The following is a 27,646-nucleotide window of genomic DNA, read 5'->3' on the forward strand; positions in this document are numbered from 1 at the left end:
GTGCTTATGCTTTACTACACCGGGAGGCACTGGGAGCAGATGCGGGCTTCCGACAGCCGGATCTCGAATTCATCACCTTCAGTTTCTTCTCTCGTGTTGGATCCGGGTTACTGCCCTCGTGGCCACATCAGCTGATGAACAACATTCTTCGTACCACTCTGCCTTTTGTTGTGTCTCCGTGTCACCACCTCTTTGCTGTTGACAACAAGGTCGATTTGGCCGGGATGCCTGCCAAGCTGTTTTCTCACCGCCCTCACCGTCATCTTGACGCTAGAGCTATCACTGCACCATTTGCTGTAGCAGATGACGACCTCCCTGATCCTTGGGAGCTTCGTGAGGCCCGATGGAGCAGCACCCGCTTGATTGGCAGGGCCTGAGCAGATCTTCAGCTGCAGATAGTTGAGCATCGGCATGGCTCCTTGACTGAAAGTCAGCCATGGCACGGGGCAATCAAGGGAGAATCTCTCAAGCTCTCTGAACGTCTCGCTCCCGATCACTATCTCTTCTTCAGGAACGAACTCCAAGCCTAGTACGAGACACTTCAAGCAGCGCAGGGATCCGAGGATCGTGACACCGTCTGGCTCTAATTTGCAGACGGTGATCTGCAAGAAAGCGAGGTGATGCTCGAGCCCTCCGATCCATTGGGGAACACCGACAAATCTTCCGGTGGTCACCTTGAACTTCTCGAGTTCCTTGGGCGGATCACTCAGAGAACCCAGAAACTCCATGGAGCATCCCTGTGCACAGTGAATGGTCAGGGACCTGAGTTCCTTGCACTGTTCGATGGACGACCGTAGAGCCTTTCGGTAGGCCTCGTCAGTGCTTTGGTGAAACGACCATGTTATCGCAAGCACTCTCAGGGAGCTCTGACGACCGAGAGCATTCACGAAGCTTGCAGGGTATTCGCTCAAGTCGACGGTTGCCAGCGTTGACAGCTGAAGATCTGTCATGTGCGGTATCTTTGTTACTACTCCATCACCTCCAACGAGAAGCGTCTTGAGGAAGTGCAGCATCGCGATCTGTTCGGGCACCTGGCTGATCTTTGTGCCTCTCAGGTCCAGCATCCGCAAAGACGTTAGCTTGCACACTTCTGACGGCAGCTCAGCTATGTGGGTGTGGCTGACGTCCAGCGTGTTCAGAATGCGGAGCTCCTTGACCTGTGGTGGGAGCTTGCTGACCCTGGTGCGGCTGACGCTCAGGTAGGTCAGCAAGAACATCTTGCATATCTGCACCAGATCCTCGTCCTTCAAATTCGCCCAACCCTGAAGATCCAGCACAACCAGATAGGCAAACTTGTCCAGAGGAACTGCTGTTCGGTCCACTGCACCACAGATGAGCAGTGAGCGAGTGTGAGATGGATTCAATTGTTGCAGCAGCGCTGACAGCCACGGATCGTCGTTGTGGAGAGCTAGGCGGCGTGCTATTCGATTCATGCTGTCGCCGTGTGGCGCTGGTGCTGAAGACAGAGTTGTGCTGGTAAAAACATAGCCCTTCTCTGCTGCTTTGGAGGCAAGAAACTCACGTATGAAAGGATTGACCTGCCACTGCTGTAACTCATCTTCGTCGAGATTGAGCCCGCAATTTTCTGCTACCGGGCTGATGATGTTCGTGTCGACCATCTCGGTGAAGGACATCTTTGCTTGTTCCATATCTAGCTTTAACCCTGAACTAATACCGGCCAACCCTTCCAGTAGCCATTTCATGGCAAAATGATTCTTATCGAACACGTATCCCTGTGGAAACATGCTTAAGTAGAGCGACGGCCTCAATTTGTAGCTGTACTTGAATGATAGCTTCTGTTCAAACTGTTTGAACAGCATGCGGACTTGTTCCTCCGTAGGAACTGCAGAGATCTCGCGCTGCTGCTGCTCATGGTGTTTCAACCATTCAGCCATACCGGTTATGAACAATGGTATTCCTCTACATTTGTTCAAGATTTCTTTATATAGTAGCTTCAGATTGTCTGGTGGGTATGAATCCATTGAACCAAAGGCTTTTGTCCGCAAAAGCCTATCTGAATTTGAGTCGCTCAAAGGCTTCATCATATGCACATCACCATCATAATGGGAAACACAGCAGCTGGCTATCAATTCACTGCGGGTTGTAAGCAGTATTCGGCTGCCGCAGTAATTGGCAGGAAATGCATCATTGATTATTCCCCAATCTGAGTCCTTGCTTATATCATCAATTAAAATGAAGTACCTGAAGAACAACAGTAAGAACAAAAAAAATAATCTTTAAGTGAATTCCGAGCTCTGAATCGTTGAATAGATAGAACCCAAAAAAAAAAAAAAATCTTTAAGTGAATTCCATGATGTTTACTTAATTACCTCTTATACTGGAGGTGTTTCCAAATGCTGGCAGCCAACTGGTCGTTAGTTTCTGAGTTGTGAGATGACGATGCCTCCAGGCCGGCGATCTGCGAGACGACGGTGTGAAGAAAAAGCTTGGTCCTGACGGGCTCACGCATTCGGGAGAAGCTGGCGACAGCGCAGCACTCGAAAAGCTTAGTTTGGCGCCGGAGTCGACGGTGGAGCTCCACCGCAAGGGTGGTCTTGCCCATTCCGGCAGGCCCAGCTATGGCCATGAACCGGAGGCTCGTGTCAGCAGCCATGAGCCGCCTGAGCAGCCTCTTCGCGGCGGCATTGATGCCGACAGGACGATCGCCGCCAGCCGCCGCCGCCGCCGCGGCGTGAGGCGGCGGGTCGGAGCTCGTGTTCGGGCGCTCGCACCACCCGCGGGGGCGTTCGGCGGCGAGGTGTAGCCCGTACGCCTCGTGCTGAATCTGGCTGTACGAGTCCGTACGCCGCCGGAAGAAGCTCCGCCGCCGCTTGGCCTTCCGCAGCAGCGCGTGGCACTGGCATGTCGGTGGATCGGCGGCCTCTCCGTGCTTAACGAGGACGAGGCGCTCGATTTGCCTGACCAGACGCCTCAGCTCCTGCAGCCAATCTTGGTCGACGCCGCCATGAGGATGAGATGGCGTCCTCAGCGATGTGACGACGGCGCCCAGCTCCATCTCCATGAACGCGAAACAGTGCCTTTCACGGGCGTCCGTCAGCTGCCACCCCCCGTCCGCCGCGTCCGCCAGCTTCCTGGAGATGTTGTTACGAAGGTACTCCAAGCTCGCTAACAGCTGTTCCTGCTCCATGCTCCCCGGCCCGGCCCCTGCCTGCTAGCTAGACTGCAACCGCTTGAGAAATCCAAGGGAGACCCCCTTACCGGATCGGAAGGAAGGAAGGAAGGAAGAGCACAGGAGTAGTTCGTTGGGGACTTGGGGGAGAGGACCAGACCGGGACCAGGGAAGAGAAGGCAAGCTCCACTATTCTCCTTCACGTGGGCTATGGAATTTCTGGGAAATGGATAGGAGGAGGAGGAAAGGTAAGGACGCTTCTGGTTAGAGCCCCAGAACAACGGGCTATAAATCAGCTATAAATACATTTTAATAAGATAAAAAAAAATAATAGCAATAGACTATAGATTTATAGCCAGCTATAGCTACTATAGCAAAGATGGTGAGATACAATATATGTATGACAGGTAAAATATAATAATATATGTTTTGTATGTATCTACTTATATAAATTGGTTATTAGATTGATTATATATACACGAGGCTATACTATCGAACTTGCTCTTAGAGGTGAGGTGGAGTAAGGAATAGTTATTGAGGCCGGTGAGGTGCTCTAGGGCCTGTTCCCCTCATTATTCCTATTTTTTTTATTTTCCACGCGTATATTTTCTGAAGATATAAATATTTTGTGTTTTTTTAAAACATCTATAGAAAAGTTGTTTTAAAAAGTCAGATTAATCTATTTTTCTATTTTTATCTAATTAATAATTAATTAATCATATACTAATTTATTACCATGTTTTCCGGCTGGCTAAGCACTCACACCGAACGCAGTATAGGTGGATGGTGCACTATGTACTTTTTCGTAGCTTAGGAGGTGTGTAGTTGCGAAAAAAATTTTAGGCGTTATATGGAACGTTTAATTGGACGGTAAAAGGAGTTTTTGACATGAATAGAAAAATGAATTTCACAGCTCACCAGAAACCACGAGACAAATCTTTTAAGCCTAATTAATAAGTCATTAACACATGTAGATTACCGTAACACTTATCGCTAATCATGGATCAATTAGGCTAAAAAGATTCGTCTCGCGATTTCTCCCAGAACTGGGGAATTAGTTTTTTGTTTCATCTATGTTTGGTGCTCTATTTAGATGTCCAAATATTTGATGTGATATTTTCTGTCGTATCGAATCTTTAGACATCTAAATAGAGCATTAGATACATAGATGAAAAAAACTAATTGCACAGTTAGAGAAAAAAATCGTGAGACGAATCTTTTGAGCCAAATTAGTCCATGATTAGCGATAAGTGCTCCAATAACGCGCATGTGTTAATGATGGATTAATTAGACTCAAAAGATTTATCTCGTGGTTTCCAGTTGGCTATAAAATTTGTTTTTTATTCGTGTCTTTAAAACCCTTTTTGATGTCCGGTTAATATCCGACGTGACATCTAAAAATTTTCAATTTGACAGCCTAAATTAATCTAGAGTGATAGTAGTAAGTCATTAAATATACTCCACCGGTTGGTCTCGCTTTCTCAGATTCCAGCACCGGCGACGCAAAGCCATCCCACCGGTGCCACGAGTACAACGACAATGGATCTCGTCGTCGGCGCGTCGAGCGGCGCCGTGAAGTCCCTCGTCAACAAGCTGGGCAGCCTCCTCGCGCAGGAGTACACCCTGATCGCCGGCGTCCGCGACGACATCCAGTACATCAACGACGAGCTGGCCAGCATGCAGGCCTTCCTCAGCAAGCTCACGCGGGGCGTGGCCCACGACGAGCAGCGCCAGGACTGGATGAAGCAGGTGCGGGAGGTGGCCTACGACATCGAGGACTGCATCGACGACGTCGGCCACCGCCTCGGCGGCGAGCCCCGGGGGGCTGGCGGCCTCCTCTCCCTCAGGAGGGCGTGGTACCTGACGGCGACTCTGTACGAGCGCCGCTGCATCGCCGCTGACATCCGCAACCTCAAGCGACGGGCGCAGCATGTCAGCGAGCGGCGCACCAGGTATGGGGTGGAGAACCTCCCCGCCGGCGGCAGCAGCCTCGCCGGAGCCAACGGCCCCAGCGACCGTCCAGCTCCTCCTCTGCAGCTCATCGGCAACACGGAACCTGTAGGCATGGAGGCCGCCATTAGTGAACTGGAGGAATGGTTTTCCGAGGGGAAGCATGGCACCCAGCAGAGGTTCCTCGCAATCGTCGGATTTGGTGGGCTTGGCAAGACCACGCTCGCCATGGCGTTGTACCGCAAGTTTGGGGACGAATTCGATCGCAGAGCCTTCGTGCTGGCGTCGCAGAAATTTCACCTCCAGACTGTTCTGAGGAATCTTGTCAGGCAGTTCCATGAGCAGCAGGCTGACGCGTCTCAGGATGCCCTCCATGAGATTGATGAATTGGGAGATGAAGCACTCAAGAAGAAGCTCTCCAACCAATTAAAAGATAAGAGGTATTATTATAGCTTTGTGACTTCTACAGTCAGATCCAGCTATGAACTTTGTTACTGGTGGTTACCAGTTGATGTTTATTTCATGATTCCCCTCAAGATTTCACAAATAAAAAGCGTTCAAGTCAAAAGTTATTAGTACTAGCAATTTTACAGCCCTTAAGTAGGTGGTGCCGAGAGGTACCGAAATTTAATTTTAATGTAAGTACATACTATACTACATAAAACTAGATCAAGGGAAAATTTGGAACGAAGAGATTGTCAATGTGGTCAGTTAGTTCTAATTATTGATTGAAACAGGTACCACATCTTGATAGATGACATTTGGTCTGTATCAGCATGGGAAAATATCAGAGACTCCTTGCCCAAGAATGACAAGGGTGGCAGCATAGCGGTGACAACAAGGTTTAAATCAGTAGCTGAAGCATGCCGCCGTCAACAAGGTAAAGTCTATGAGCTCATGGCGCTCTCTGAAGAAACTTCCTACAAGTTACTTCGTCAAATTATCACCTGCGTTCCCGATGATCCGACTGATGGTGCTAAAACCGTTTTAAAGAAATGTGGAGGTCTGCCATTGGTCATAATTGTAGTCGCAGGGCTTGTGGCTAGTAAAATGAAATCAAACACTAACCCTGAAGTAGATAGCCATTTAGTTGAAGTGAACAAGGACTTGAGTGATGATTTAGGGAATAATCTCACCACAGAAGGAGTGACACACATACTAAACCACTGCTACAACCATTTGCCAGCTGATCTCAAAACCTGTTTGTTGTACTTAACTATGTTCCCAAAGGGGTGTTGTATCAGCAGGAAGCGTTTAATCAGGAGATGGATAGCTGAAGGATTCATTGCTGAGAAGCATGGGAAGACCGTTGAGGAAGTTGCTGAAGACTGCTTCAATGAACTCATTGGCAGGAACTTGGTTAGACCAACGAACAACAGCAGTAATGGCAAGGTGAAGAGTTGCCAAATTCATGACATGGTTCTTGAGTACATTGTCTCCAAATCTAGTGATGAGAATTTCATCACTGTAATTGGTGGTCACTGGCAGACACCATTTCCAAGCTACAAGGTACGCCGGCTGTCCGTTCAGAAAAGTGGCCGGCAAGAGAAAGAAACAGTAGAGAGGATGAAATTATCTCATGTTCGATCCTTAACGGCTATGGGAAGTTTCAAGGCTCTTCATTCTACACTGCTCAAGTTTCAAATATTGCAAGTATTGGATCTTGAGGGCTGCAAGGACTTGTCCCATTCCTACCAGCTTAAGAAAATATGCAATATGCACCAATTGAAGTACCTGAGCCTTCGCCGGACAGACATCGGCAAGATCCCGAAGAAGATAAGCAGGCTGGAATACTTGGAGATACTTGATATAAGGGAAACAAATGTGAAAAAGTTGCCTTCATCGGTGGAGAACCTTGAAAGAATGGTCCATCTGCTTACTGGCAATAAAAGCAAGCAAATAGCATTGGAACTAACGGAAGAAATCACAAAGATGACAGCTCTACAGACACTTTCTGGGATTGAGATCTGTGGAAGCTCAAGTGCTGCCTTGCAGAACCTTACCAACTTGAAGAAACTTAAGATTTACAAACTTGAAAACTTCAATGAGAGGGATCATGAGTTGTTGCTCTCTGCCATTGAGCATCTGAGCAGTTGTTCCCTCAAGTTTCTTGCAATTGATGATAGTTTCAGAGGCTTCCTTGACAGCTCACTAAGTTCTTCACAAGCACCTCCGGAACACCTGTACACCCTCGAGCTTTCTGGTATGTTGTCTGAAGTGCCTCGATGGATTAAGAGCCTGCACAACCTTGAGAAGCTTACTCTATCGTTGACTTCACTTACTACAGCTACTTTACAAACTCTTAGTAGTCTGCCTGAGCTGTTCTCTCTCATTTTTTCACTCGATGCAACAAAGAATAGTTCAAATGTTCTGAAAATTGTGGGTAAGAACACATTGGAGTCTGGAGGTAAGATCTTTGTGCGGGATGAGGGATTTAAAAAGCTGAAGCTCCTGCGTTTTGCAGCACCTGCGCTACCACCTCTGAGCTTTCTAGAAGGTGCAATGCCGGAGCTTCAGAGGCTTGAGCTGAGGTTCAGAACAATCGAGTGTGTGTACGGCCTCGAAAACCTTTCGAGTCTCCAACAAGTATTTTTGACAGTCAGCAGCCAGGCACCAGATGATGCCAAGGCAAAGATTTCTCAGGTCAAAAGACAGGTAAGCCTGATTCAAAAGGCTAAAAATTCCCCCAACCCCAACGTGGTGATGGACGAGTACAACGAATTACCAAAAGAATTGTAGACTATCTAGTCATAATCTGCACTTAATTGCAGTGAGAGAGTTTATTCTGTTATCTATGTGTCATACCTACATCGTTGTTGGTTTTTCTACTCACGATTTTCTTGTCTATTTACATATTATTTTTAGAATTGTCCACTGGTTTTGTATATGGGCTATTGTCGATAAACCTGTTTCACGAAATACGGTTGTTACGGTGTGTCAGCATTTGGAACTGGTGGTCATGGAGTTTTTTTAAGTCATGAACATGGGTGACAATCTAGTTTAAGAATTCCATCTTAACCAGATTCTGCTCTTATTTGTAATAAACGTTTAGTTGTGCATTTAGTGTTTTTGGTTACGTGTATCTAAGTTATATAGAGGCTAAGAGTGGTTTTGGTATGGTTCTATCACCTTGATAGAATCATCTGATACTAATAAAAGATTTCTTTGTCTAAAAGTTTACAAATTGTTCTACTGTTCTTTGTTGAGTTGTGGTAACTATGTTTTGTCTGTTGAACCCCTAAAACCCTTGTTGGTATGAAGAATTATCTGATGTTCTCATTACAAAGCTAATTTTTTTTGGGCGTGTTCGCTCATTTCAATAATTATTTGTCTAATTTAATATGATTTTTTTTCTGTCTTGCAAATTTCCATTTCCTTTGCTTACTAGTATAAAAGAAAATCTTTATCTACTGTCTCTAAGGGAGACAAGGACCAAGGACAGACTTTGCTGATTTAGTACAGCTCATCTAGGAGACAAGGACCTCCCAATTCAGATCAGTACTGCAGCTTGACAGGTGGGCCCCACAGGTTATATGGCCCACCTGTCAGTCTGTCTGCAGTACTGCAGACGACCCAGGACCTCCATGCCAATTCCTCTTATGTTGAGAAGAAAGACCTCCATGCTATCGGGGCAACGCAGACAGAGCAAATGGTTTATTTTTAAAAATAGTTTTTAAACCGATTCATTTTCTCGAAAAGGGCCAAATACTGGAAAAACCCGGTAGACTCCAAGCTTCGATTGCAGCCGTCCATACGAGAATGGATGGTTGAGATCGTGATGGAGCGCTTCTTGTAGAGAAGGAGCAGGAGAACGGGAGGAAGTGGCATTCTCCGTGCAGAGATGCTCGCTCGCCGTCGCCGCCATGGCCTCCTCCTCCCACCCCTCTCCACCGCCGCACTCTCCACCCTGCCCCCGGTTGCCGCCCACGATGCCGCGGCCCGCGACCCGGGCGCGCTCGCCCCCGACGACGCCATCGCGGCGCTCCCCTCCGTCGCGGACGCCGACGGCTCCGCGGCGGCGCTTGCGCTGTTCCGCCGCCTCGCGTCCCGCCCGGACACGCGCTGCCTCATGCGGCTCTACGTCACCGCCGCAACCACGTTCGTCGCGAGGGGGAGCGTCCCCATGGCGCACGAGGTCATGCGGCGCATGGTGGCCGCCTTTGGCGAGGCCGGCAGGCTCCCGGAGGCCGCCGACATGGTCCTCGAGATGCGTAGCCATGGGCTCCCGCTCTGCGTCGAGACGGCGAACTGGGTTCTGAGGGTCGGGCTGGAGAACCGGAGCTTCGGCTACGCGCGCAAGGTGTTCGACGGAATGACGCGGGCCGGGGTGTGCCCTGATGCGCGCAGCTTCCGGGCGCTGGTGTTGGTGTGCTGCCGGGAGGGAAAGGTGGATGAGGTTGACGCCTTGATGAAGACAATGTGGCGTTGTGGGTTCTCCCTGGACAATGCGACGTGCACGGTGGTCGTGCGATTGCTCTGTGAGAAGGGACGGTTTAAGGATGTGTCTGAGTTCTTCAAGAGAATGTTGGAGATGGGCACGCCACCAAACGTGGTGAATTACACTGCATGGATTGATGGGTTGTGCAAGAGACGCTATGTAAAGCAAGCCTTCCATGTGCTGGAGGAGATGGTTAGAAGAGGATTGAAGCCAAATGTGTACACGCACACAACGTTGATTGATGGGCTCTGCAAGATTGGGTGGACGGAGAGGGCATTCCGGCTTTTCTTGAAGCTCATCAAGAGTAGCTCATACAAGCCAAATGTCCACACGTACACTGTGATGATCGGAGGGTATTGCAGGGAGGGAAAGCTTGCTCGCGCTGAGATGCTGATGGGGAGGATGGTTGAGCAGGGGTTGGAACCAAATACAAACACATACACTACACTGATTGATGGGCACTGCAAGGGGGGCAGCTTTGATCGTGCATTTGAACTAATGAATAAGATGAAGCAGGAAGGATACCTACCTAATATTTACACATACAATTCTGTCATTGATGGCTTATGCAAGAAAGGATGGATTCAAGAGGCTTATAAGGTGCTCCGAATGGCCACTAGTCAGGATCTCCAGTTTGATAAGGTAACATATACTATACTGATGACTGAGCACTGCAAAAAAGGTCACATAACATATGCTCTAGATTTGTTCAATCGGATGGTGGAAAAGGGTTGTCATCCTGATATAGAAGCATACACTAGCCTCATTTGTACATACTGCCAACAGGGACAAATGGAAGAAAGTCAGAAGCTGTTTGACAAATGTCTTACATTAGGATTAGTGCCAACCAAACAAACTTATACATCAATGATTGCAGGATATTGCAAAGTGGGCAGATCAACCTTGGCTTTGAGGATCTTTGAAAGGATGGTTCAAAATGGATGCCTTGCAGACTCTATAACTTATGGTGCTCTAATAAGTGGTCTCTGCAAAGAATCAAGGTTAGAGGAAGCAAAGGCATTATATGAAGGCATGCTTGACAAACGTTTGGTGCCATGTGAAGTAACTCGTGTCACTTTAGCTTTTGAATATTGTAGGAAGGAAAAAACAAGTGTTGCTGTATCAGTCTTGGACAGATTGGACAAACGGCAGCAGGCTCACACAGTAGATGTACTAGTTAGAAAGCTCAGTGCCTTGGGAAATGTGGATGCTGCAAGTCTGTTTCTTAAAGAAGTTCTGGAGAGGGATTGTGCTGTTGACCATGCAACTTATACTGGCTTCATCAATTCTTGTTATGAAAATAATAGATATGCCCTAACTTCTGAAATGTCTGAAAAATTCTCAAAGAAATCTCTAGCTTTCAAGAAAAGAGATAATCTAGCCACAGCCATTGCTTGATAGAAAGGGTGGTGCATTGCTTCTACTGACGCTGACAAGAAATTCACAGTAATTCGTGATGTGCCTCTTTACATGCTGCCATATTAATCAGGTGTTCATAAAATTTTGTGCTTCCTTAATTCCGTACTGTGCTCCTGTAGAAACCCTTGCCAGTACTAGTTGGTCAAATACTCAAATTTTGTTCTTATGTACTTACTAGTCTTAAATCTATAGTTCAAGGTCAAAACCTGACTTTCCCAAATGGACTGGAAGAGAACCTGAAGACAGTAATGACATCTTCTTTGCATAAACTTTGTGAGAAGAAACAAGGTCATTTGTTGATTTTATGCAGAAATGGTAAAAGCTCAGCACTTCAATAGTATTTTAGTTTGAGCATAGTGTTTACTCTTCTGACATATTCTTGTATCATTTGCCTACAGGGGAATAAATCTTCCTGATTACTTGGGAGATGTTCACTAACAAAATTCATCTGTGCATTGTATAATTAAGGTTATTCCATTAACTTCATTAACCATTATACCTGGTTCTGAACAATTTGTTTGATTTGTACTTAACCAGGAAGTGTGTTGTTTCATGGAAAAGTTAGGCATTATTTCTATTATCTAAAAGTCTGCTGTCTAGATGATTAACAGTTTGATTTATGGTTGTACCAGCTATTCAACCATATTGCTGTACAAACTTTCTAGGTTTTATCATCATATGGCCAAACTTCAGTCCGCCTTAATTCTTCCTTTTTAGTGATTTTCTTAGTAATCATGAAGGCCATGGAATTTAATATCAGTGTCATTATTTGTTCGCCATAGACCACAGCTTCCAGCTTTAATTTTTCATCAGATTCCCTCATATCACATTATTGACATTCATGGTTTTCTTTTTTTCACATTCTATGTACTTGCAGGAAATTCTTGTCAGTTATCTAATTTCCCTCCATCCTGTTTCGACAAAGAAAATGTTAGGTATTTGTAGTAGGATCCACACTATTTTGAAGATAAATTCTTTTTGCAACAAACTAGAAATGGTGTGTAGAACCAGGCTCCACTATACAATTTGCAAATGTGGTCCATGCAGTGCTGCAGGTTTGAAACCTTACACATCAAATTTCCTGCTTATTTTCATTCTATTTTAGTAGATTTAATTCTTGTTATATGAGCTGCACTAACTCTTTCCTGTATTCAGTGATTCTAATACTATTCCAGATATGACAACAGTTGGACTGTGTGTGGTGTTTACTTGTTTTATTTTATCCTTGGATATGGACTTTAACTACCCATAATATCAGGATATTTGGATATCAGCAAATCTCTTGCTAAAACAAGGGACTGATTAGTTACTATATTGTCTGATAAAAAGTAACACATAAAATATTTTTAGATGAAATCTCAGCTAGAAAACTGACCAAGCCAATGACCAATGTGGATGCTGATAAGTCCAGGAAATTACTTTTCCAGTAAGCAAAATACAGTCTTGATTGTATCAATTGTCCAATGTGAGCTGCCTCCACGATGCTGAAGATGTCTGTCCTATTATCTGGGCCTTCTCTTATGGGTTTTCATGGAACATTTCTGGCCTCCATTGACATTCCAGTATTTTGTTTGTTTCCAGACATCTTATTGTATGGAAAGCCACTCTCCACAACTCCAGGCTGGTGCCTTTAGTTTCATTATTTTCTTTGTTGCATGATTGCTAATGATCAGCTTTGTTATCCTATCACCTTCAGTCCCTCACAACCTTAGCAAAAATCTCTCATTCATTTTTTTTTTTTGCTGTGAGAAAGGAACTGTTAATGTCTTGAGAGTAACATGTTGAACAGAAGCTTTTAGGGCATTTATTCAGTTCACATTTGATTTTAAAAACCATGACATTCCCAGAAAAACAGCCACCGAGACATTCTGAGGAAACAGGTCCAGAATAACATAATATTTTGGATATGTGAGTTTATTAAATACTTTATGTTTGGGCATGTATGTTAGAAACTTTCATGTACAAGATCTATTCACAGGGTTATCATTTTACCAAGTACACATTAAGAGAAACACTATAGAACATAATCTATAGTAGTCTGTAGTTTAAGCATACACATGAGTGTCTGAACTAGATGTAACTTCATACATGGTGTTCACAGCATAAAGGTTAGATACAGTTTCTTACGCAAACTGTAAGGACTCTATAAGCTATTCCTATTTCCTAACAATCCACATATATACAGAATACTTCTGTTGTCTCCCTTCACTCGTTGTATGATCCTCCAGCTATCTGCCACCAGACAGCTGAATGGCTTCCTGGATATTGAGAGACTCCTCACTGAAGCTGAACAGCTGCTGCTGCTGCCTCATCTCATACTGCTGCCGACGGGCAAGCTCAGCCACTTGCCACTCCTCCCATTGCTCAGCTGGGACAACGTTGCCTTCCAGCATCTGCACGACCTCTGACATAGCAGGGCGACGATCAGGTTCCACATGAGTGCAGAGGAGTGCTATTTGGATAATCTTCTCCAGCTCTTCAAAGTTGTATGCATTGTCCAGGTTGCGGTCCACAATGTCTGTCAATCGTCCTCCTTGCACCAATAGTTTCACCTTCACATGTACCAAAGAGTCAAATCCCATCAGGGTCATCTATGTCAAAGATGAGACACCAACTTTTTAATTGTTCAGAAGATGTAAGGAAGTTCCATAATTCATTCAATAAGTCAAGCATCATTCACAGTTATACCTGACTTGTACTCATATCAATTACTTAGGTGAGAAACTCCTATCTGATCTTAATATGCTTCCATTGTCTAGTTTCATAAACTATTATTAATGGTGCAATCTAACTTTCTTGGGTACTTATAAACGATAGTAGGGTAATGTAATGATATCTTACTTGATCAATGAGCATGATCTCGCCTGCTCCTTCCAAGAAATCAGGGAAGATTGCACGCTCTCCTGTCACAATTTCTAACAACATGACACCATATCCAAATATGTCTGTCTTCACTGATGGCCTCCCTGTCTTCAGGTACTCAGGAGCTATATGGCCCATTGTCCCGCGAACCCTGGTTGTTACTGTGTTCCTTTCTATGTCCATCATCTTTGCCAACCCAAAGTCTCCTACCACTGCTTCAAAGTTTGCATCAAGCAAGACATTGGCTGCCTTGACATCACGGTGGATGATCTTGGGGTTGCAGTGCTCATGAAGGTATTCCAAACCACGGGCAGCACCAAGGGCAATTCGCACTCTTGTTGGCCAATCTAATGCTGGTTCATTTAGTTTTATATCTGCATACACATTTTTCATCCGTAGTACTGCTGCATTAGATATTTTTAGCATTTGTATTATCTAGAAGAACTATGTCTGTTATGATAACCTGGTTAAAGAAATACATAAGCCAACCATTCAATTGCCTGTACTTGTTATTTTTTCACGATTCAAAATATACCACATTTTCTCATATTAACTAATTTACCACAATCGCATGCTTTAATTGACATCGTAAATGAGGACCAATCATTTAAACGAATGCATAGTCTAAAAAAAAGGCTAAAGTGATATTCTTATGTTACTATTAGTTACTACCTCTCAAACGGGAAGCAACGCTTAGATTCTCCATGTAAGGGTAGACCAAAAGTCGCTCTGTTGGAGTTGTGCAGAATCCTATCAATCTTAATATGTTCTTGTGCACAGCAATGCTTATCAATTCAACTTCTCTCAGGAAAGCTATTTCCCCATCAGGCTTTTCCACTTCAAACAGTCTTTTAACTGCAACCTTTTTACCATGTGGACCTGGAAGCACTCCTTTGTACACCTTACCAAAACCACCCTTCCCAAGAACACTTTGCTCACTGAAATTGCCGGTTGCAATCTGGAGCTCTCTCCATGAGAACCTCTTTATCTGCCCAAACTCCAGATTGTGATCGTGTTGACCTGAAATTGTTGTACATGCTTATCATCTTAGTAAAAAAATCAGTCTTTATTAATTTATTTCAGTCCATGTAAAAATGCTTCCTTAGCTGAATATATTTTCAATGGTAACCATCGCACAAACATTGTGCTGCTGAACTAACCTGGAACATCAACGTATATTTCAGGTCGGTAGCGCATTCTTTGCCACCATAGCAGAAATAGAACTACGATAACAATTAGAGTGACTGCTCCACCGATGCTTGGAAGAACCACCTTGACTATGGAATTCTTTGATCCACCTGTTGATAAAAGAAGGGAATTGTTTCTTGATCCAAATGGTGGGTGCAATATAAATTGCCACCTTGCTTTCTATGTTACCTGTATTTACATCGCTTCCTTTGCAAGGAATCAAGTGTTGGCCACAATTCAATTGGTTGCCTATATAGCTGGAATGACAACATTGCACTTATTATCAGAACGCTAAACCACCACAAAATTGTTTTAATATATCCAAGATAGCCCATACTTGTAGTGGGACACCTGAAGCAGCTGTTTGGGTATTTCACCGTCTAGATTGTTGTCTGCTAGATTACTGCAAATCGCAGAGAGTTAAGATACATCATATAATGGAATTGCTATTCAAGTGGTGATATTTTGGGAAGTTGATTTTATCAGCAGAAAAAGGCCAACTTACATATCATTCAGCGATGGGAGATTGGATAGAGAGGTTGGAATTTTACCACTTAAGTGATTTTTGCTCAGGTCCCTGTTCAAGATATCACATTATTATGGTTACTACGATCAGCTGCTACAATCTGAGTCATGGTCTGACTTGTGTTATCAACAAAACTCAGAATTTGACTTACAGATTTTGGAGTTTTGAAAGACGGCCAAGAGAGTCAGGTATTGAGCCAATTAAATTATTTCCTCCAAGTTTTAGAGTTGTTAAGCTTGATAAGTTCCCTAACTCTTGTGGAATTCCTCCAGTTATGTTGTTGCCGTCCAGCAATCTAAGACCAAAAATGTAACAAAGCAGAAAGTAAGATCTTTTAACGTGCACTAATCTTCAGTTATGATATATTTTTAGGGCTAGATTTCTGAGCTTACAACTGTTGTAAATATGGTAGGTCTCCGATTCGGGGTGACAAGACTCCAGATAGCCCTGATGAGCTCAAAGTTCTGCAATTTTCAGAAATGAGAAATCAAGCAAATGCGATTACAAAGTTATAATGTTATTTTTACTAGAAACAAACTTACAATAGTACAAATATGAAAAAAAAATAGCATGAAAAATGTGCTACGGATGCAAAAATAGCATGAAAAATGTGCTACGGATGCGTAAAACTCTTTCCTGTGTTCAGTGGCTAAAATTTACATTTAGCATAGCTGCATAGGCATAGCAACCTTGCCAAGATGAATTAATGTGCACGAGGAATTCTGTGTTCTGTGTTCAGACTTCAGAATTCACCTGTTGTTTTTTTAAGCAATGGAAGAATGGATTAATGTGCATGCTTTTCCCAGCTCCTAAACGATGCAATTTTAGCAAACAACTTCCTATATATTAGTTTCTTTTGTACCCTTGAATAATTATCACAAATCATTCAACTGTTCACCCATTCAGCACAAAAGAACAATTATTTAAGAAGAATGTAAGGTTAACTTACATTGAAGTGACTTGTTGGTCTTGATTACAAATGATAGCATTAAAATAGCAGGGACTAACTTGATTATCATTCCAACCGTTCACAACACCGCGAGTGTCATTGAGCATCATCCTTATTTGATGTAGTATTACAACTGCCGAGGGAAAAAAAGATTTGTCATACTTGCAAATTATGATATGCGCATTCAGTGGAAAAGAACTGGAATTGGTGACATCCTTCTGATTTACATCTATTCAAGTGTCTTATTTGCAATCTGGATTGCTCAACTGAGTTAGAGCATGCCAGAGTACTTGGCCGATCCAGGAACCTTGCTATATACTGCTGCAGAAGTGTATTTGTGCATCCTTCAAAGAAAATGCAGATGTACTACAGCAATTGAAGGGGTAATTGATATGATTTCTACTAGATTTGTAGTAAGGCCTTGTTTAGTTCCAAAAATTTTTGCATTTACCCGTCACATCGAATCTTCGGAAAAATGTATAGAACATTAAGTACAGTTAAAAAAACTAATTGCATATTTTGGAGGGAATTTGCGAAATGAACTTTTTGAGCCTAATTAGTCCATGATTAGCCACAACTGCTATAGTAACTCACATGTGCTAATGGAGGATTAATTAGGTTTTAAATTTTCGTCTCGTGGTTTTCTGACACCCTCTATAATTAGTTTTTTTAATTAATCACCGAAATAGTCTTCCGCATTCGGTCAAACATCTGATGTGACACCCAACCTAAAAATTTTCATGAACTAAAAAAGCCCTAAGTACATGTGCTCTAGAATCTATTGTGCAGTTGGTAGTCAAATATTTGACTGATGACAAGGACAAGAAGGCATATCCCCAACACACACTTATTCTTAGCAGTTATAATGCAATATCCCCTGAAGTTCGTAGTCAAAATTCTCGGTTTGATTCAGTTGCCTCATCTAATCCCAGCATCATATGAACAACTGATTTGAAAAAGTACAGATCATAGTGTAAAGTACTTACCTTGGGAATCAGGTGTAGCAAAAGACTGTATACACCCCAGTAATAACAACCCAAAAGCAATTAGCTTCATTCTTTCTTGGCAGTATTATCAATCTGTTTGGTTTTCAGGGACAGAAGCACTGCTGAATGTATCTTCTTGCTTAATGGAAAACAGAAGCACTTTGGATCTTGAGGTCTGCGATAGATAGTTGCTTGATTGAAGAAGTTGCCTCACTGAAGAATAAAATGATGTGTATCACACTCACAAGGCCTGAAGAGCAAACTGGCAATAACAGATATAGAGGAAATCCGACAAAATTCTGCTAAATTGGAAAAATAAGGCTTTTAACCTGAACAGGCTAAGAATCACTCCAGCAGAAATTTCAGAGCGTCTGGGATTCTTTCTGAAATTATAAAGATATGCTCTTGTTTCAAACTCTTTTGATTTATTGTATGTGAAAAACAACATATGATCAGTGTCTCTTGACTGTATATGAGTCCTGGTGTGGTCACTGGACCTGATTGGATTTCTATAACTACATTTTATCATAGAAGTTGGCCCCAGTAAGATTCTCTGTAGAAATATGGTAGGTCCAAACGACCTTATATTGTCTAAAAGGTAGTCCTTAAATACCAAAAGTATGCTACAGCTGAAACAAAGGTTGTCCTAAAGAAAGAATGTGCTATTTTACATGTCACAACAAAAGACATGCAACCACTGCTCTTAATTTTTTTACAACTACTGTTTTTTTAAAAAAGTTTTTGGAACCATCATTGGAGAAGCTAGAAGCTCAAACAAAGCCTAATACTGTTCAGAATATAGAGGAATAAATGGATTAAAAAAAAAGACAAGACAAGACGCCATCTTTTCTTTGCAGCTACGTAGCAACTTCTCACAGTTCACAACCCCTGTTCTGAATACTTGCAAACAACTTCAATACGCGCAAAGTAAAACACTTCTCTGATTCTCTCTCAGTTTCCGAGAAATTTCAGCTCTGCAATCTGCAGCTTGGAGAAACAGAAGCTTCTGCAGTTCTGCAGAGTGTTTGAGCCAACAGCAAAGCTTCATCCATCCCTCCAATCCAATAGTGATGCCTCTTCTCCCCATGTAAACATGTAAACCTCCCCCAACCCAAAGCTCCACTTAACAACCATTAAACTCAATAAAAGAAAGAGACTGGAATCACCAGATGACACAGGAAGATGAATGAAGCAAACGGATGGAGAAGAGGAAGAAGGAAGCCGAACAGATTCACAAGTCAACCATATCAGATGTGAACAATTTTATTACCCTTGAGAAGGTACCAAGATATATCACTATTTTTTATGTAAAATTTAGTTTCTCTTAGTATCAAGATACCAAATTTTACATAAAAAATAAAAAATAGTGATAGTATCTCCTTAAGATGATAAATTTGCTCATGAGATGTATAGTGGCAAAAGAACTTACCAAGAAGAGGGAGAGAGAAGGATGTACAGGTCCTTGCTTCTAGCTTCCTAAAACTTGTTCCTTTCGTATGAGAGATTGGAGGAAAGATGACCTGAGGTCTCAGCTCCGCAGTCAAGAGACTCAGAACTGAGCTCAGGCCTCAGAGACAAGCCATGGAGTAGAGTTGCTGACTGAAAACTTGACTGAGAAGTATTTATCAGAGCTCATCCTGGAGGAGACAATGGAGACATGTAGAGAGCAGGTAGCAGCCATTTCATTGGATGTTGCAATGGACGGCTCAGATTAGATAGCCATACAGATTCTCCCTGAAGAACAGATCTCAGCCGTCCACAAGTGGGGAATTTTGCAGAACTGTCTGCAAATACCTTGATACCTTTGGGAGCACCGAAAGATTGTATTTACTACTTGATCAGCCGACTAATAACAGAACATCTACATCTCCTAATAACCGAAAGATTGTATTTTCTGCATAAGATATTGTTCTGAGTATTTGGTGTGGGCATAGGGAGTGTTGAACTTGAGTCACAGAAATTTGTGCCTTAAATATTGTTAAGGAGACTCTGCTTCCATACTCCATTGACTTGTAAGTGGTAAGCAGGATAATTGCCCAAACTACCCTGCATTTTGTTCATATTTTTCAGCAATACCCTCAGTCAAGTGCCACTCAATTTATTTATTTTAAGAAAAAGGGTCCCACTTGATGTATGATATTGCACTTTGAAACAAATCTACGTGGATTCAACCATGCAAGAATAAAACATAAAAATAAAAAGAAGTCCTATACAATGGGTTATACGATGATCTGGACTCTAATTCCTTAAAACATACTACACCTGTCCCAAAATAAAATCATTTTTCAGTTTTTTGATATAATGATTTTTTGTCTTATTTGAATTTTTTTTGCGATTAATATTTTTATTCTTACTAGATGATAAAACATGAATAGTACTTTATACGTAACTAATTTTTTTAAGTTTTTTATAAATTTTTCAAATAAGACGAATGGTCAAACGTTGGATATAGAAAAAAATGAAGTTATTATGGAACCGAGGTAGTAAGTGAGATATGTGTTTCGAGTATTAGGGTTGATGTTGATCGATGAACCATGCATTTCCATAGGATATTAGGATCCAAAACGACAATCTGTGGTAGACAAATTACTGGTCAACAGTATACTCTGCCCTGTGCCTTATAAATCTGCCAAGATGTACCTACCGTTCATGACTAGGACACCACACGGTCATCCTGTACAGTCCTGAGATCATTTATTTTTTTATTATTGCTATTTGATTACTAATCCACTGCTCCCTCTACTCTTTTATTTAATATTGTTAACTTTTAATCTACGTTTGACCATTTATCTTATCAAAAAATTTATATAATTATTAATTATTTTGATTTATTACTAAAGGAACTTTAAAAATAACTTATAATTTTACATATTTCCAAAAAATAAATAAGATGAACAGTCAAATGTAGATAAAAAATTAACGACGTCAAGTAATAAAAACCGGATGGAGTATTATAGCTGCAGGTTGCTATATTTTTATATGTTTACTGTACCATGCTGACAGAAAGTTACCAAAGTAAATTAAAATAATTCTAGATTCATTGTTCTACTTATATAAATTTGCGCCCAACACTGACAAGTAACAACTTATATTCCCCTGCCACAAATTGATAATAAACTAAACAAAAGTTAGGTACTTTACTTAGTGGCATCTTTTTGTTCTTATGGTGGCAACTTGCAAGGTTCCATGCTGTTATTCCGTGCAACTAACACTTGTTTCTACCTATAAGCTAAAATTTAAATTTTAGTCTTAAATTTGAAGTTGATTTTAGAGTTTTTTATTTTAATTTATTTTCCAATCTTAATTTTTAGATCGCCAATAACATGCGTATATAAGTTTTGTTTCAAATTATTTTCTATTTATAAATATGTCGTTTGGTTTTTTTAAAAAACAAACAATCACCCTTAAATCAAAAGGAATCTCTTGACTGTTGACTTTTCTCCGGTATACAGAGTTTCATAGCTCCGATTGTGACAGACACAGAATATGTGATGGAGATGGATGCCTGTTATGCTGTTGGGGAGTGAAGATTGCCAGAGATGATTAAGCATCAAAGATAGGATTACCCACTGCAACATTGGGAACTTCCCTATCTTCGTAAAACGGTGGCCTTTACTTCCTCAGCGATGTTTTTTTTTTCATAGTACTTAGGGCTGGTTAGTTCGCGAAAACTTTTAGATTGGATATCATATCGGATGTTTGACCGAATGTCGAAAGATTATTTTGATGACTAATTAAAAAACTAATTACATAGCGTGTCAGAAAACAACGAGACAAATTTTTTAAGCTTAGTAATTGATCTGTCATTAGCACATATGAGTTCCTGCAACAGTTAGGGTTAATCATGGACTATAGGCTCAAAAGGTTTGTCTCGTAAATGTCTTCTAAATTATACAATTAATTATTTTTTAACTATATGTAATATTGTATACATGTGTCCAGAGATTCAATGTGACGAGGGAACGTGAAAATTTTTGAAAACTACACAGGGACATATTCTTCATGTTGATAAGGAAAGGCCACCGTTCTACTCCAGAAATAATAGCGAAAGAGGGACTCCCTCATCCCATTTTGGCGGATGAAGAACTTGTTGTTTTCTGTAAGTGCTGACAGAAATAAAATCCAATTCTCACCATGGGAATTTCACAAGCGCAGGATGCATGGATTGGCATCCAGTTGTGCCTGTCAATAATATTCTTTTTGAAGACACCTGTCAATATATTCATCTAGGGTTCTAGATAGCCACAACGTAGGAGCTCCAGAATGCCATTGACTCTAGAAGAAAATAAGGTATGGATGATTGTTTGTTTTTTTAATGAAAAAGCCAAACAATATATTTGCAAATAAAAAATAATTTATGAATAATATAGCGATCTAAAAGCAATGCTAGAAAATAAACTTTGGTGAAAAAACCATAAAATTAACTCTAAATTTAAAGTTAAAAATTTAATTTTTTGCTTTTAAGCATAAGTAGAAGGAAAAAAAAACAGGGTGCATGTAAATTAGCTTCTACATATTGACACACATGTATATAGGAACCTGGTATGCAGTCTTTCTTTAGACATCAGATAGTTTTATCCTTTTAGCATAAGGAAAACTAGAAAAGAAATACCTATAGCACCTCCCATTCGACTTGGCTAAAGCTTCCTAATCCCTATGAACAGATCATAACCAGACCTAACAGTAAAAATGGTCAACTATTTTTTTAACAAACAAAAAGGCACCATCTTCTGAATGAAGCTCAAATGTGTGTTGTACACCTCAAATATCCAAGCTTAGCCACCTGATCAATTTAATTCCTGATCAATTCTCCTTTTCTTGTCAATTTTTCCTCATAGTGATTGGGGAGAAAAAAATGCTGCCTTTCTATGAGAACAAGAGTGTTCACAGAAAATCCACATCCCCATTGAAATCTGTTTTTCCTTTTCCCTTTTTGCCATCGAAATCTACAACCACAAGATTAATTAGCATCTAGTTGTGCCTGTCAATATATTCTTTGTGAAGATTACCTGTGGATATATTCATCTAGAGTTCTAGACAGCCACAAGGTTGAAGCTACCCAAATGTAGTTGAGTACAGAAGAAACTAAGGTATCATGTAAAGTTATCTTGTACATATAGGAACCCGAGATGTAGACCCTGCTTAGATAGATAGTTTTAGCCTTTTACAAAAGCTAGACAAGAAACAACTCCTATTTAACTTGAACTAAATCTTCCTGTGTACAGCTAAATAAGAGAAAATATTTTAAAAAGAGAAAAAAACATGACAATAAAAATCAAGCCTAATGGCAAGGTTTTTTTTTAAGGTACACTTGAATGACCGTGAGCTGTCCATTTCTTTCGATCCAATAGATATGATTTTATTCTACGCCGGTAGTGTGCCCATGTAAAGTAGAAATTCTATAAGGGTAAAATTTAAACTAAATTATATAACTTTGGAATAAATTTATATGTCATATATCATGTTAAAATAGATAAATTGATAAAAATATATTACCAAAGTTTCCAATAAAATATTTAATATACTGATAAAAATACATAATTAAATCTAAATTTTACTACAATACTATCACTACTAGTAAAATGTACCATAACAGTGCCCAATGGAAAAAGGTGAGCTATTTTTTCAACAGAGAATTAAAAATTAACAAGATTAAAAATAAAGGGTAAAATCTTCTCAATGAAGCTCAAATTATGTGTCACATACCTCAAATAAAGATTCAAGCTTAGCCACCTGATCACCACCCGAACTAAAAAATGACCAGCAAGATCTGTAGAAAAGTCTTGTAAATACAGTGAGTGTTAACCGTATATATTCTCTTCCCATTTAACTAATGATGCATTGCATTATTCCAAATTCATCCTCATCCATCTCCCCTCTCCAACAAGAAAAAAAATCCAGGTGTATGTGCTTCAGGTGTAAAAAAAATCCATCCTCATCCTCATCCATCTCCCCTCTCCCATCTCCTCATCCAGGTGTATGTGCTTCACTGCTTTGTTCTGCCCTAAAAATAGTCTGGATTCCATATTTCCATGGCTTTTGCCTTTTGGTCTCTTCCCAGAATTCTAGGGCAAGAAAAGAGAATGCCCTAATGAAGAGACAAGATCCCATAGGGCTAGAGACTGAAGGACAGTTCTATGGGACATGGAGAAATGCCCATGAGCAGCGTACATATGTAGCTGGATCACCTTCAAGTGTTCATACATAAAGAGTGATAGCTTTTGAAGTCCTAATTTGACCCTTCCAAAGTAGATATCACAATGGAGCATATAATACCTAATTTTTTAAATATATGACGCTATTGACTTTACACATGATGTTTGACCATTTCTTATTCAAATATTTAATGCAAAAATGCAAAAATAAATTTCATGCTTAATAATATAAAAAACGATCAAACATCCAAACATCAACAACATAATTCATTTAAAAATACATGAAGTATAATTGAAAACTAGAGGACCAGAATGTAAATTATAGGGTTCATTGTTTGTTTTTTTAATAAAAAAACAAACAACATATTTGCAAACGAAAGATAATTTGTGAATAAAAAGTTTATAAGCGTGTTCGTAGGGATAAAAAACAAAGGCTGAACAACAAAATACGATGAAAAACCTCAAAATAAATTCCAAATTTAAATTTAAAATTTAAAATTTGAATTATGAGTATAAGCAAAAGTGAAAAGATGAGCTATGTTTTCTCGGATTAGAAGTGGTGTACCGACACATTTTCTTCAATGAAGTCCACTCACTCGCAATAGATGGCAGTGGTCAGTGGATAAGATTATAAGCAGACAACTAGAAAAGTCTCCACCTTTCATAAACAAAAAAGAGGGATTCTTAGCCCAAAAAAATTACGAATGATTGTCCTCCTCCCATTACTAAACACATAGACTGCTTTTCGAATTTCATATGTTAGGTTGTTGGTTTCCAACATAGCTAGATCAGCATGCAATATTACTACCTTCAGCTTTTTCTTCCAAAATTCGGAATACATAGGTTTAGCTGTACTCATACACACAATTCACACCAAATGTATTCATACTATTGCTCTCTCCATATTTTTCTATACGACGTTTGACCATTTGTCTTATGTAAAAATTATATTCAAATATATAAAATTATAAGTCATACTTAAAGTTCCTATAATAATAAATTGAATTATAGCAAAATAATTAATAATTATATAATATTTTTAAATAAGACGATTGATAAAACATAAACATAAAAGTCAATAACGTTGTATAAAAAACATAGATAGAGTACTACGCAAGCTTATAATTTTGTGGATTGGTCGGAACACGTTGGTCCCACCACTAGTGCACTTGTAATTTCCTTAATTTCAGTATCACACTAGCATAGGTGATCAATTTTCTGATTGAGTGTACTCAATTACTCATTGCTGTCAAGGGAAAAAAATGCATTGGATTAAAGTGAAAGACGGGGCAATTATTGGTCAAGCAACAGTAGTCAAGCAGAACAGTTTCATACATCCAGACAGGATGCTGCGTATGTCTCTGTCTCCGGCACCTTTCATGGCTCGAAAAATTCAAATTTGGGGTCCATACCGATGCATGAAAACAAGGACGAAATCTGGAAAAAATTTGCAGAAGCTTCCAAATCTCGTGGAATTTTCTTGGCTTGGGTAACAATCTGACGGTGATGTTGTTTTTGTTCACTTAGCATCCTCTTCTCTGCTTGAGAACTTAACTCCCTGAATGCCTTCTAGATTCTGTCAATTTCATGTCTTCCTCTTTCTCTGCCCTCTTCTGATCTTTCTTTTCCCTCTGATTGTGGTTGATACTGCTAGAGAATTAGAGATCATCATGCAGCATCATCCATTCGTCCAGTGGAACAGGTTAGATATGCTGGTTATTCTTGTAGACTGCAAAGAATTAGCTGAACTTTTATGCTTCTCTTTCTCTTTTCCCCTCTGAAAACGTTTTCTTTTTCATGCGCTGGATGCTTTAGAACATCATGCACAGATCATCATGCAACGTCATTTATAGGTCGATCTTTGGGCACTGTTGGAAATATTGGGGTGGTTGGTTGGTTTTTTCTAGAAAAAGCCGAGCCGCATATTTGTAAACGAAAAATAATTTATGAATAAATCTTTATATACGTATTCTTAGCGATCTAAAAGCTAAAGTTGAAAATAAGCTTCAGTGAAAAAACTCTAAATCAACTTTATATTTAAGTTTGAAAATTTAAAATTTAGCTTATAATAATAAATAGAAGCGTAAAAACGAGGGGATTATCATGATTGAGATGTAACAACGGGAATGGGCAATCGCGAGTTCCTGTCTGTCACGCACAACCCGGACTGAACTGACATCAGAAACAAGGCAAGCGCATTTTCAGGCTTGAATCAAGCAATGCCAAAAGGTTGAAAACCTGCAGAAATCTGCAATCAGCAAAGATGCCTACGTAAGATGAAGCTGGAAGAAACAATGATTTCAGCCAGTTGGAGCTTGGAACTGACTGAACCAACGTCAACACACCTGCCCCAACAACAACAAGACTGAAAACAAATCGCCAGTTGAGGCCTTATCCCTGTAATTCAACAGTTAAAAAATTGTCCCAGAAAGCATTATATAGACAGAGAAAAACTATCACCAAGTTCATCTTTTGGTCATCCCAAGCTCTGTACCATCCCTTTTTTTATGAGAAGGAAAGCTCTGTACGACTGTACCATCAAAAAAAAGGAGTGGAACGAGGAGCAGAAAAGCAAAACTCAGTAATAGGTTCAATGGAATTGCTAAGCTAGACGATTAACTGAGTTATGCAATTTGAATGTATGCGGATGAATTGAGAAATAATCAAGAGAAATCACTAGACGGATACATCAGAGATAACACAAATGCCTCCTCTCTACTGGTTTTTCGTGTTCATTGCTTCTTCATGCATGCTGAAATAAATATAACGTGGTCGATCGATTCGATCGTCAGTGGTCTCCGGCTTGTCGTCGCCGACCGCCATCACCGTCTTTGATCTCGATCCTAAATGATTTGAATGATTCACCAAAGTTTATTTTGCAGCAAATCGTTAAAAGTACATATATAAAACTTTTATTTCTAAATTATTTTTTATTTATAAATATGTTGTTCGATATTTTACATTAAAAAACCAAACAAAATCACCATGACAGTGCCAATGGCACAAACACCATCACAGTGTCAGATAGTAATGTATAAATCTGAACATATATATTTAGATGAATATAGTTATATAGATATAGACTATGGAAAAGAGAGTATTAAAATAAAATCTATGGCAAAAATAAAATAAAATAACAATTATAGATCATAAAATAAATTTGATTTCCAATCTAGAACTGGGCGAATCCCTGGGCGTCGTACTGTGCTCGCACCAACTCGATCCACCTCTCGATCACGTCGTCGGCTTTCTCGAACCAGTCGCCGGCCTCGAACCCCTCGTCCATCAGCTCCCTCCACTCTTCGGCGATCTCCTCCGGCGAGGCCTCGAGGAAGCCGGCCGGATGCATGAACTGGTAGCCGGAGGCGGCGTCGGCGAATTGCTCTCGTCGGAGAGCGAGCAGCCAGTCCACCACGTCCAGCGGCACCCGGGTCATCCTCTCCACCAACGGAGCCTCCTCGACCCCGCCATCATCGGCCACCGCGTTGGCGTCTGCCTCCTCCGCCATGCCTTCGGCGGCGGCGGTGATGCTCGCCGGCCGATCCGATCGCCGCCTCGCCTCGCCTCGCCGATTTGGAAGACGGGTTTAGTTGTGGAGGCGGAGGGCGAACCACGAAATCCATTGCTTTAAATTGGTGGATGTGCATATCTCGTTGGGGGCTCTTGGGCCGATTCTCTCTCGCGGCACCGACCAGTACTGGGCCAACTTTAGTAAGCCCATCACAGAAGGCTTCACCTAGACTTGGAAAAAGTCCATCAGATGTCCCTGAACTTGGAGCCGAGTCTGTTTTTCGTCCTTTGACCGGAATACCAGAAATGTATATCCATAAACTCATAATCCATTCAAAAAATGTCTCTTGGTACTATTGACACATTTCTTGACCGGTTTGCTAACGTGGTGTCCAGTGAGTCCCACATGTAAGATTATTTTAATTTTTTTCCCTCTGCTTCTCTCCCTTCCTCTCCCATCATGTAGTTACAGATTCTGGAAAATGAACTAAGAATCTAGAAGCTGGATTTAGAAGCTTTTCCAAATTCTTAGA

General features: G+C 41.0%; 5 protein-coding genes and 1 long non-coding RNA gene across 10 annotated transcripts; 3 read left to right on the top strand and 3 right to left on the bottom strand.

The window, feature by feature from the left end:
* Positions 1-17: 17 nt before the first annotated feature.
* LOC102717019 (disease resistance protein PIK5-NP-like) lies at positions 18-3,240 on the bottom strand. Its single transcript, XM_006663527.3, has 2 exons — positions 2,331-3,240; positions 18-2,202 (listed from the first exon to the last, which is right to left on the bottom strand). The coding sequence occupies exons 1-2, from the start codon at positions 3,146-3,148 to the stop codon at positions 108-110; spliced, it is 2,913 nt and encodes a 970-aa protein (XP_006663590.1). The 5' UTR covers positions 3,149-3,240; the 3' UTR covers positions 18-107.
* A 1,393-nt stretch (positions 3,241-4,633) lies between these two features.
* Positions 4,634-8,307, top strand: LOC102722713 (disease resistance protein Pik-2-like). 2 transcript variants are annotated; one of them, XM_015842494.2, is made up of 3 exons: positions 4,634-5,520; positions 5,818-7,463; positions 7,545-8,307. In XM_015842494.2, exons 1-3 carry the CDS (start codon positions 4,670-4,672, stop codon positions 7,817-7,819), a joined length of 2,772 nt encoding a protein of 923 aa, XP_015697980.1. In that variant the 5' UTR covers positions 4,634-4,669; the 3' UTR covers positions 7,820-8,307. The 2 variants fall into 2 exon arrangements, with proteins under 2 accessions (XP_015697980.1, XP_006663039.1); XM_006662976.3 differs by having other exon boundaries at positions 5,818-8,307.
* A 505-nt stretch (positions 8,308-8,812) lies between these two features.
* On the top strand, positions 8,813-11,204 carry LOC102717296 (pentatricopeptide repeat-containing protein At4g19890). Its single transcript, XM_006663528.2, has 2 exons — positions 8,813-11,007; positions 11,130-11,204. The coding sequence occupies exon 1, from the start codon at positions 8,922-8,924 to the stop codon at positions 10,914-10,916; it is 1,995 nt and encodes a 664-aa protein (XP_006663591.1). The 5' UTR covers positions 8,813-8,921; the 3' UTR covers positions 10,917-11,007; positions 11,130-11,204.
* A 1,735-nt stretch (positions 11,205-12,939) lies between these two features.
* Positions 12,940-19,069, bottom strand: LOC102722990 (LRR receptor kinase SERK2-like). 3 transcript variants are annotated; one of them, XM_006662979.3, is made up of 12 exons: positions 18,878-19,069; positions 17,449-17,623; positions 16,463-16,595; positions 15,906-15,977; positions 15,665-15,808; positions 15,493-15,564; positions 15,325-15,390; positions 15,177-15,244; positions 14,960-15,097; positions 14,472-14,819; positions 13,779-14,173; positions 12,940-13,489 (listed from the first exon to the last, which is right to left on the bottom strand). In XM_006662979.3, exons 2-12 carry the CDS (start codon positions 17,516-17,518, stop codon positions 13,166-13,168), a joined length of 1,830 nt encoding a protein of 609 aa, XP_006663042.1. In that variant the 5' UTR covers positions 17,519-17,623; positions 18,878-19,069; the 3' UTR covers positions 12,940-13,165. The 3 variants fall into 3 exon arrangements, with proteins under 3 accessions (XP_006663042.1, XP_006663040.1, XP_006663041.1); XM_006662977.3 differs by having other exon boundaries at positions 17,449-17,661; XM_006662978.3 differs by lacking the exon at positions 18,878-19,069 and adding an exon at positions 17,778-17,831 and having other exon boundaries at positions 17,449-17,661.
* Positions 15,093-16,469, top strand: LOC107305316. Its single transcript, XR_001551438.2, has 3 exons — positions 15,093-15,701; positions 15,786-15,837; positions 15,926-16,469. It is a non-coding gene; the product is annotated as an uncharacterized LOC107305316 (long non-coding RNA).
* Positions 19,070-25,984: 6,915 nt separating the features above from the next.
* On the bottom strand, positions 25,985-27,201 carry LOC107305270. 2 transcript variants are annotated; one of them, XM_015842395.2, is made up of 2 exons: positions 26,818-27,201; positions 25,985-26,446 (listed from the first exon to the last, which is right to left on the bottom strand). In XM_015842395.2, the coding sequence occupies exons 1-2, from the start codon at positions 27,109-27,111 to the stop codon at positions 26,426-26,428; spliced, it is 315 nt and encodes a 104-aa protein (XP_015697881.1). In that variant the 5' UTR covers positions 27,112-27,201; the 3' UTR covers positions 25,985-26,425. The 2 variants fall into 2 exon arrangements, with proteins under 2 accessions (XP_015697881.1, XP_015697880.1); XM_015842394.2 differs by having other exon boundaries at positions 25,987-26,446; positions 26,807-27,201.
* Between the last annotated feature and the right edge of the window lie 445 nt (positions 27,202-27,646).

The sequence above is a fragment of the Oryza brachyantha genome, chromosome 11 (assembly GCF_000231095.2).
Source record: "Oryza brachyantha chromosome 11, ObraRS2, whole genome shotgun sequence".
In the NCBI taxonomy this organism is placed as follows: domain Eukaryota; kingdom Viridiplantae; phylum Streptophyta; class Magnoliopsida; order Poales; family Poaceae; genus Oryza; species Oryza brachyantha.